At 40.0% G+C, this 9,990-nt stretch overlaps 1 protein-coding gene across 1 annotated transcript; it reads left to right on the forward strand.

Annotated features, from left to right (window-relative positions):
* Positions 1-144: 144 nt before the first annotated feature.
* CSN2 (casein beta) lies at positions 145-9,990 on the forward strand. The gene is made up of 7 exons (XM_036762571.1): positions 145-165; positions 3,124-3,186; positions 4,379-4,405; positions 5,124-5,147; positions 6,474-7,220; positions 8,557-8,602; positions 9,659-9,990. Exons 2-6 carry the CDS (start codon positions 3,136-3,138, stop codon positions 8,563-8,565), a joined length of 858 nt encoding a protein of 285 aa, XP_036618466.1. The 5' UTR covers positions 145-165; positions 3,124-3,135; the 3' UTR covers positions 8,566-8,602; positions 9,659-9,990.

The raw sequence follows: 9,990 nt of genomic DNA on the forward strand, positions 1-9,990 counted from the left end.
ATTATCATCCTAACAACTTCTTCGAATTTATATTCCTTATTGGTATTTTAAACCACAAAATTAGCATTTCATCAAGCATTGAGTTTAAATAGCCCTGAGATAGCACCTTTTCATTCACCAGCACGGCTTCTCCTGATCCTTCTTCTCTCCTCTTGAGGAAAGAAGGTAATGTTTGCATGTATAATTTCATGTTATTATTTTGTAATTTTATTTTCTTCTCTATCTCTTATCCCTCTATGGGCCTTATTAATGGAAAATATTAAGAATATTCTGTTAAAAGACTCATTTAACAGATTCCTTTGCCGCTTTCTCTTTTTGTTGTTGCTGTTCAGCCATTCAGTCAGGTCTGACTTTTTGTGACCCAATGGATCATAGCACACCAAACCCTTCTATCCTCTGCTGTCTCTCAAAGTCTGTCTAAATTCGTGTTTATCATTTCCATGATACTATCAATTCATTTTATGCTCTGCCATCCCCTCTTTTTTTGCCTTCAGTCTTTTTCAACATTAGGGTCTTTTCCAATCAGTTCCATCTTCTCATTATGTACCCAAAGTATTTAAGCTTCAGCTTCAGTATTTGACCGTCCAGTGAATAGCCTGAATTAATTTCTCAAGTATGGATTGATTTGATCTCCTTGCTATCCAAGGGACTCTAGAGAGTCTTATTAAAATTAGATGTGATTTTGTTTGAATACAAAACTCTTTCTAAAATAACAGAGACGGAGAGCAGAAGAAAGAGGGCTTCCTTTGGTCTAACAATGATCACCTTCAAGACTAATGCAAAGCAAAAGAAGCCAATGGATAGAGTGTTGGACTTGGAGTCAGGAAGATCTGAATTTGAATCCTGCCTGGAACATTGCTAGCTATGTGCCTTGGGCAAGTCACTCAACCTTTTAATGCCTCAGTTTTCTCATCTTTAAATGAGGGCATTGGACTTAATGACCTCTAGGGTTGCTTCTAGTTCAAATTTTATAATGCCATGAATAATTATTTCATAAACTTGGACAGCTTAAATCTTAGGCAATTTGGTGTCTACATATATTTAATCTATGGAAGAATGTATCCACAATTTACATCAGAATGGGGCACAGCAGTAAGGCCAGTTTACAGATGTGCTGCACAGTGGAAAGAACACTGATCTTGGAGTCAGAAGACTTTCTTGTATCCCAGCTTTGCTCCTTAGTCAGTGCATATTCAAGGACAAGTCATTTTGTCCTCTCTGCCCTTCAGTTACTTGATCTCTAAAATGAGGGAGATTTGACTTAATGATCTCTAAGGCCCTTTCCAGAGATAAATACTATGATTCTACAAAGTACTCCTTATCCTACGAAGTTGCTCGCTATGATTAAATTTGTAGGAAGAAATGTCATATGAATGTTACCAAAAATTCATTAAGGAGCACTGATTTCTCATCATTTAGCTCCTTCTTGCCATAGAGAAAGGAATTAGAGCTTCTAGGCAATCTGGAAGGGGAATATCAGAACTGCTAGCATCCTTGAGGAGATGGACCAGGGAGCAGCCTTCTCTCATTCTATCCCTTTTTGCCTTGACTCTGATGGAAGCACAGAGAAAAGTACCTCTCTGCAATGTCCATAAGGTAGATGGATCCCTTTGAGGAGGTTATCTCCAGGCTGACATGTGTTATTGTCTACTGGATGGAGATGTCTTTGTAGTCATCCAGTTTGAGAAGCCCATGCATGAAGGTGAAGAGAATGAAGATTGGATAGAATAACTTGTCCTGGAAGAGCTCCATGCAGTTTTAAAAGAAGACACACCCACTTAAAAAGAGCTTTTGTATTACTATAATGGTTCCTTATGCTGTACATTATATCACAGTGTTGCAGTAATTATGGCAAGGTTTGGACTGGCTGCCTTATGAGAAAGGCTCAAGTTGACTAAGATCCTGGCATTGTATTCACCCCCAGGTAGGGAAGAGAGGAAGCTCTCTTGGGACTGGAAGTAGAGGGCAGCAATTTTCCTGTACAGTGAGAATTTTAAATATCTCTGAGGAAGAGGGAGGAAGAAGAGAGAAAGAGAGACAGACAGACAGACAGAGATAGAGACACAGAGACAGAAAGAGGAAGTGACAGACGGGGAAAGGAAGAGACAGAGAGACAGAGACAGAGAGAGACAGAAAGAGAGAGAAAGAGGGAGGGAGGAAGAGAGAGACAGAGACAGGAAGAGAGACAGAGAGAGAGAGAGAACATTTTTTGACTCAGTTAAGTTTTCAAGGAGTCAAAACACTTAATGCCCTTTTGAGGAGACGGAGGAAGGCCCTCTGCCCCAAAGGCACCTCGGAGCAGAAGGCTGGGGCTCCAGTCATTGGTTCTAGCCACTTGTTTAAACAAGTTCCAAGAAAACGTCTCTTCCTTGTCAGCTTCCTCTTCCCGTTACTGCCTATTAACTGATACTGTAACATGTTCTAATTGTTTTCTGAATTCGACCTTTCTATAATAGACTGAAGTTTTGCTTTAACCATACAGAGGCCAAGGGGTAAGTTAATTTTAAGTTTAGATGAGGGCAGAAAGCCAAATGCTGCTAAAATGTTGGGAATTTTCCTAACAGGGGGTTCCAAGAAATTGTAATCATACTCCTAACCTTTCATTTAGTATAAACTCCATAGAGCAGCAGAAGAGAGGACCTGAAGGACCATCCAATTTCCCCTTAGCTAAACCAAAAACCACAAGCTAATTACTATAAGTGGGTGGGGGCGATTACATCTTCAGAGAACTAGAGAGCAGGGAGTTGAGGGAGGGGAAATATTATTGGACAGCCAACTGTGCCTTCTGCAGAGATCCTGAAAACCATTATATTTGGGGGTTACATCAAAAATATCTTTCTCTCCTCTGTTATTTCCTTCCTTTTTTAATTTTCTGGGAGGGAGGAAGGCAGGGCAATTGGGGTTAAGTGACTTGCCCAAGATCACACAGATAGTATGTGAAGTGTCTGAGGCCAGGTTTGAACTCAGGTCCTCCTGACTCCGGGGCTGGTGCTCTACTCACTGAGCCACTAGGTGCCCCTATTCCCTTCCTTTTATGCTCTCTGGGGAAAAGAATATAAGGTTAAGAAAAAAACTGATGTCCTAAAACCAACACAAAGTCTTTTCTCATCTCTCTTTTCACAGGCCTCAGCAACCATGAAGCTCCTTATCCTCACCTGCCTTGTGGCTCTTGCTGTTGCCAGGCCTGTAAGTACAACAGGGAGTTTAGAAAGGTCTATTTTTATCAGTGGCTAGGAAACTTTCAAATGACTACCTAAAAATCGATCTTGAAAGCCTTGGAAGTAATCGAATTTCAAACAACCTAGAATTTCAAGTAATCATTTGGTCCATCACTAGTCACTCAAGCTTTCAGACAATCAGAATTGCTACTATTCTGAACCTAGATTTAAGGGGCGAATTTAAATTCAATGGTGTAGAAGCAAAGGTAAACAGGATAGTGTGGGAAATTTGGGGTCCAGGCATCAATGGAGGGCAAGAACTGGAGGAAATAAAACAAAGAAATGACCAATATAAATGTCCACTTAGAACCTCTTTTCATTTTTTTATGAACAAGCATTAATACTTACTCCTTCCTAACTCCTCCTGCTGGAAAAAAACAAACAAAAGAAGAGAACCAGACCCTTCTAACAAATACTCATAATCAAGCAAAACAAATTTCCACATTGGTCACATCCAAAAATACATCTTGTTCTCCATCTTGAGTTGGAACTCTTTTGCCAAAGACAAGGCTCACTTCTGTCCTACTTCCTGGTCATTGATCAGATCCTCACACAGAGACTGTACCTGTTTACACAGGCCCAGGAAACAAAGCACTGGGTCCTTATCTATCAAATCTGAACTGTATACATTGCCAAGCCAGAGCAATGCAAGTTAAAATGACTCCCCCTCCACCCTCAAAAGGCCCAAGTTTCTGTATTTATTCAGGTTAATACCTGAGTACAAAAGTTATACTATTGAATAAGGTGAGATTTTTCTTCCCAGGAGTAATTGCAACACTCAGTCCACCCCACTGGCTTTTGTCCGGCTTTGCAAACTGATTGGTTCATTAGAGAACTTCATGAGAGGAAGAGAGATGGAGATTTATTAGGTTTGCTCTAAATTTAATTGGGGTAGCTAGGTTGCTCAGTGGTTAGAGAGTTGGACCTAGAGTCAGGAAGCCTTATCTTCCTGAGTTCAATTCTGGCCCCAGAGATTTACTAGCTGTGTGACCCTGGCTGGGCAAGTCACTTAACTCTATTTGCCTGATTTTCCTCAGCTTTCAAATGAATTGGTGAAGGAAATGGCACACAATTCTAGTGTCTTTGCCAAGAAAACCCTAAATGGTGTCATGAAGAGTTGGACATAACTAACAACTAATTGTCTTTGTTTGATTTTGCAGATGGTAGAAAAGATTTCAGAAAGTGAGGTAAGATACTCTCCTATCAAGCCTAGGATCCCCATGCTCTGGGCATCAATCACTCAATTAACAAGCATTTTTAAGCACCTACTAAATGTCAGATTTTGTCTTTGGCACCAGGGCCACAAAAATAAAAAATGAACCATCTCCACTTATGAAGCTGCCTGGGTTGTTGCTGGGGGTCGATTAGGCACACACTCCTGTATTCCCACTTAGATGATGAAATGTGTTTTATAAGTTGAGATTGGTAAATGGGCTACAATCTAAATTTTAGAGGAAATAATCACATTGATGAAATCAAGGATCCATTGGAATCTAATCACCATAAGGACAGATGGACACACATGGAATGAGAGGAGGGCAGAGCGCTTGGATGGAAAGTGTAGGGATTGTAGCAAACTTTGGTGCAAATCTAAAATTGTCGAAATGGCCTAGAAATTTATGTTGCTTCATCTTGTGTCCTCAACTTCTAAATTCCTTGTGGGCAGAGATTCAACCTCTTACTTTTTTTCTTTTTCCTTCATCCCACCCAAAGCACCTAGGAATCGTTCAAAGAACACAGTGGAAACTTCAGAAATTGCTTCAATAATAACTTATCTAATTAGTCAAATAATTGCTGCTTGCTTTGAACTCACAAATGGTTGCTTTGAATCAGTGTGGTGTGTTGAATATGTATATGGTTCATAGTCAAGAATGCTAAAATAGCTTTTTTCTTTCCTTTCCTAAGGAACATGTCACCGATGTCCCTGAGGTAAGCCCTTTCATTCAAATGAAAATATTGCTACATTCTGTAGCATTTTAATCTTTAATGGATGGTAAGATAGTTTTGACTTGTATTTCTTTCGAACAGAAGTACCTTAAAAGGAGAGATAACATTCCAATAAAGGTAAAATTCATTTTAACGTATTGGCAAGGATTATTCTCATTGTGGAGTGGAAATTCTTGTCTTAAGCCTCTACCCTTGGTCCCATTTCTTCCCCTCTTTTCTAGCAAGTTGCCTTTATAATCATCTTTACTCTCTCCCTCTAATCTTTATCTTCTCCTTAAGTAATGGTTCTTTCCATTCTGACTTCAAACAAGCCCAATCTCCATCCTTAAGAATGACCTACCATTTTCTTCTTCCCTTTCAAAATCAACATTTCCAAAACAGAACTTATTATCTTTCTTTCCAAACTCTTCCCTTTTCCAAATTCTATTTCTGTCTCTAAGATTCATAACCTCATCTATATTCTTCAGTCTTTATTCTTCCATACTCTACATAGCCAATGAGTCATCAAATCTTAGCATATCTCTCTCTGTGCTATATCTTGCATCTCACCCTTTATCTCTACTGGCATAGCCACCACTTTACTTCAGGACCTTATTAACTCCTTCCTAAACTATTGCAATGACCTTCTAAGTGGTTTCCTGCCTCCTTCCACTTATTCCAGTTCATTTTCCACACAGTTTCCAAAGGTGATTTTCCTTAAGCATAGATATGACTATGTTACTTCCCTACTCCACAAGATGTGTGAGGAGAGAAGAGGTTTAGAATTGCTTTTGTCAGGAAAGAGATATAAAATTAATCAGGGAGGAATAGGATTGCCTTGCTGAAATGAAGGACCAGTTAAAGTTGGATAATGCAAATTAATAGTGTATCCCGTCAGCCTGGTTTTTTTGTCTTCCTCTAGCTCTATTCAGCAGCACATGGATAGGAGCAGTGGAGAAGGATGGTAAAAACAGTTAAGGGTTTGACAAGGATGAATAGTGTAGTTATTTAAAATCTACAATGGTAGCATCTGTAGTGCTAAGTACCAATAGACATACAAAACTGAATGAGAAATGGTCCCTGATCTTAATTTTAGTTGGAGTTTCTAGTCTATAGGTTCAGCGCCATGCCAGACTCTAGGACCAGGTCTGTCCTAAACAGAGGTACTCATTTGCTGGTTTATCATCAAACAAGCATTAGGATGGGGTTCTAGCAACTAGGTTTTTATTGTTATCCTTGTGAGAATGCCCCTTACCTTATCTCCCAGTATCATCACCAATCAACTATAGTTTTATCACTGACATAATGATGCCTTTTCTCTCTTTCTAGAATGAACATCGTGTTGAAATCAACCGCTATCTTCGACCTGAATATGAAATGATGAACCTTTATTATCAGCCTTTTTATTGGTCTGAAGAAATGCATAACCTCAAGATGACCAGCCTTCCAAAAGACAGAAGAATGGCTGTCCTTAAATCCGTTGTTTCAGATGACATGCTTCCTCCTCTTCAGCATAAATCCCTATCTCTTCCTAAGCCAAAAGTCCTGCCTCTCTCTCGCCGACAGATCCTGCCTCCCCATACCCTCAAAATGGTGCCTCTGTCTCACAAACTGTTTACCATTCCTAAGCGGGAGATGCTGCCTATTTCTGAGAGAGAGAGGCTACCTGCTCATGAGAGAGAAAATCTGCTTGCTCATGAGAGGGAGATTCTCCTTGCTCCTCAAAGAGAGATGTCACTTATTCCTGAGAGAGAGATTCTACTCGCTGCTGAGAGAGTAGTTCTACCTGAACAAGAAAGAGAGATTCGACCTGATAATGAGAGAGAAGTTCTAGCTGTTCACAAGAGAGAGATCCTGCCTGCTTCTGAGAAAGAGAAGGTTCTGCCTCTTTTCCAGGAGAGAGTTCTGCCTCTTCACCGGAGAGAGATTGTACCTCCTTATCAGAGAGACACTATTGCCCGAAGAGAGATTTTGCCTGTTGATCAACGGGAACTCATGCCTGAAGTGGTGGCTGTTGATCTCTATCCATTCTTTCAACCAGTGGCCAACTTTTATTACCCCGCTGAGCTGAATGAGGTAAATTCATTTATCATATGCCATTGTAACTATGGTTCAAATATGATCATAAGATTTTTTTCTACAAAAAGAAAGGCTAAGAATATTAGCAGTGAGAGGTAGGAATAAAAACATAATGTGATGGAGAAGAATGTTCAGGAGGAGTGGAAGTATAACCATTAGTGAACTAGTGAACTGAGCGATGGGCACTTCATTTCCAAAGTAGTTGCTGCCATCTTGTCAGTGCCCTAAGAGGCATAATTGTTCATGGTAGTTAACCTTCCTTTAGATTAAAGGATCCGAAACCAGGAGTTCGTGAATAGATTTCAAGGGATCTGTGAATGTGGATGGGGGAAAATTGTATCTTCATTCTCGCTAACTTCTACATGAAATTGATTATGAATATAGACAACAAAAGATGACTCTGAGAAGTGGGCTGGAGGCTTTACCAGACATCCAAAGAGACCTATGACACAAAAAAGTCAAGAGCCGCCACTCTAGATCACCAAAATCATTTCTATGTACAGAAATTTACACAGGCAAAAGACCACATGCTCCTCCTTCTGAGTTCTTCTCATAGTTTGGAGTCAATGAGAATAATAGAATGTATGCCTTTGTTTAGAACAAGAAGAGAAATAATCACTTAGGCCATTATAAATTCATTGCAATTTAATTTAATTCAATAAGAATTTCTCAAGCACATCGTGTGTGAGTGGCATTATGCCAGGTCTTGGAAAAACAAAGTAGAGACATATAGCCTTAAGGGAAACATGATAGCTATCTTCGAGTATTGGAAGAAAGGAAATAGCTATTTATTAAGTGCCCACTGTGTGCTAGGCAATGGGCTAAGAGCTTTACAAATATTAGTTCACTGATCCTTATAACAACCCTGGGAGAGGGGCATATAATTATCCCCATTTTACAGATGACAAAACTGAGGCAGACAGTGGTTAAGTGGCTTGCCCAGGGTCACACAGCTAGTAAGTGTCTGAAGCTGGATATGAACTCTTGTTTTCCTGACTCCCGGTCCAGGATCCTATCCACTGTACCACCTAGCTGCTCGTATGTATAACAGGAATTCCAACACCCTGATCTCACAATGTAGAAATCCATCAATCAACAAACACATATTAAAAATCTACTGTATGCCAGGCACTATGCTAAGTGCCAAGGGTAAAAAAAAGGCAAAAATAGAGTCTCTGCCTTCAAAGAGTCTAATGGGGAATAAATCATAGCAAATAACTGAGATACTTAGTTGTACATCTTGTATTAAATAGGCATCTCTTTTCCAACCACTTCTACTATAATGTGAAGCATCTTTTTACCTTCCTCTTTCTCTCTTTGCTTTTTTTCCCAGAAGAACTAACAGGATCGCTCGGGTGACTACATCCTCCTGGCATTTGGTAAGTCATTCGGGATTGTAAATCAAACAAATCTGACTGTTCTCTACCTTGACGAGACCCTATAGCTAGAGGTTCCTGACTCACATCAAGGGAATTTTTCTTATTTCTTTCCCTTGGCTCCAGAATTACTCATTCATAGGGTCATAGATTTGGAGCTAGAAGAGATCTCAAAGGCTGGTTAGTTCAATGCCTTCACTCTACAGAAGAGGAAACCAAGATCCAGGGAAGTTAGATGACTTATCCAAGGTCACCCAGGTAGTAGTCCCCTGAGGCAGGAGAGCAGCGTGACGGAATGACTGGCAAGCCAGCCTCAAAGCCAGGAAGACCAGCAATATGGTAACAACAACAGCAACTAATATTTATATAGTCTTTACTATGTGCTTTACAATTATCATCTCACTTGATCCTCGCAACAACCTTGGGAGGTAAGTGCTATGGTTGTCCCCATTTTATAGATGAGAAAACAAAGACAAACAAGGTTAAGTGACTTGCTCAGAGTCACACAGCTAGTAAGTATCTGAGGCTGAATTTGAACTCAGGTCTCCCTGACTCCAAGCCCAGTGCTCCATCCACTGCACCACCTAGCTACATTTATTAAGCTTTACCACTTCTTCACTGGGTAACTTTGAACAAATCACAACCTTTCCAAGTCTCAGTTTCTTCATCTATGAAATGAACAATAATGCATCTCCTATCTACTTCCTCACAGAGTTAGAAGAAAAAAAAATTTTGGAGAGGGGAAGGCAGGGCAATTGGAGTTAAGTGACTTGCCCAAGGTCACACAGATAGTAAATGTGCCACGTGTCTGAGGCCAGATTCGAACCCAGATCCTCCTTATTCCAGGGCCGGCGTTCTACTCACTGCGCTGCCTAGCTGCCCCAGAAAAAATATTTTATAAAAATTAAAGTGTCATATATAAAGGAGAGCTCTTATTGTTGGCCAACTAGTGAATTGTTGGCCCTCGATAAAATGCGCTTTTATTAACCATGATGCACAAGAGATTGCTTCTGAAGTAGGTTTTAAAATAACCAACATGATCTTCTCTTTTATTAACAGACTGTGACTAGAAATCCTACTTGTCATCTCTCATCTACTTTTTGGTGTTGGAAGTCAGCCCTTTCCTCCTTGCATCTTCTGGCATTCTCCATTTTAATTGGAATTTGAAAGATTCACCATTTACCAGTTCCCAGATTCAGAAGGGCCATCTGGAGTGGCCACTGGGTGAATTAAGCACCAGATATATTTGCCAAGTTTCTTTCATAGTCATTTTGTAAGGACAGTTTCATGAAGTATATTACTTGTTAATGCCAGGATGCCTAACAATTCTGCATATGGTCATCATCTTTTTTCCAACTCCTACAATAAAGTATCCCTGTGGGCACATTGCA

Source organism: Trichosurus vulpecula, chromosome 6 (assembly GCF_011100635.1).
Source record: "Trichosurus vulpecula isolate mTriVul1 chromosome 6, mTriVul1.pri, whole genome shotgun sequence".
NCBI lineage: Eukaryota > Metazoa > Chordata > Mammalia > Diprotodontia > Phalangeridae > Trichosurus > Trichosurus vulpecula.

Excerpts from the sequence above, each read along its gene's own strand:
- CSN2 (XM_036762571.1), top strand. The coding sequence starts at position 3,136 with ATGAAGCTCCTTATCCTCACCTGCCTTGTGGCTCTTGCTGTTGCCAGG. Across the intron at positions 3,187-4,378 it reads CTCTTGCTGTTGCCAGGCCT|ATGGTAGAAAAGATTTCAGA; the intron begins GTAAGTACAACA and ends TTGATTTTGCAG. Across the intron at positions 5,148-6,473 it reads ATGTCACCGATGTCCCTGAG|AATGAACATCGTGTTGAAAT; the intron begins GTAAGCCCTTTC and ends CTCTCTTTCTAG.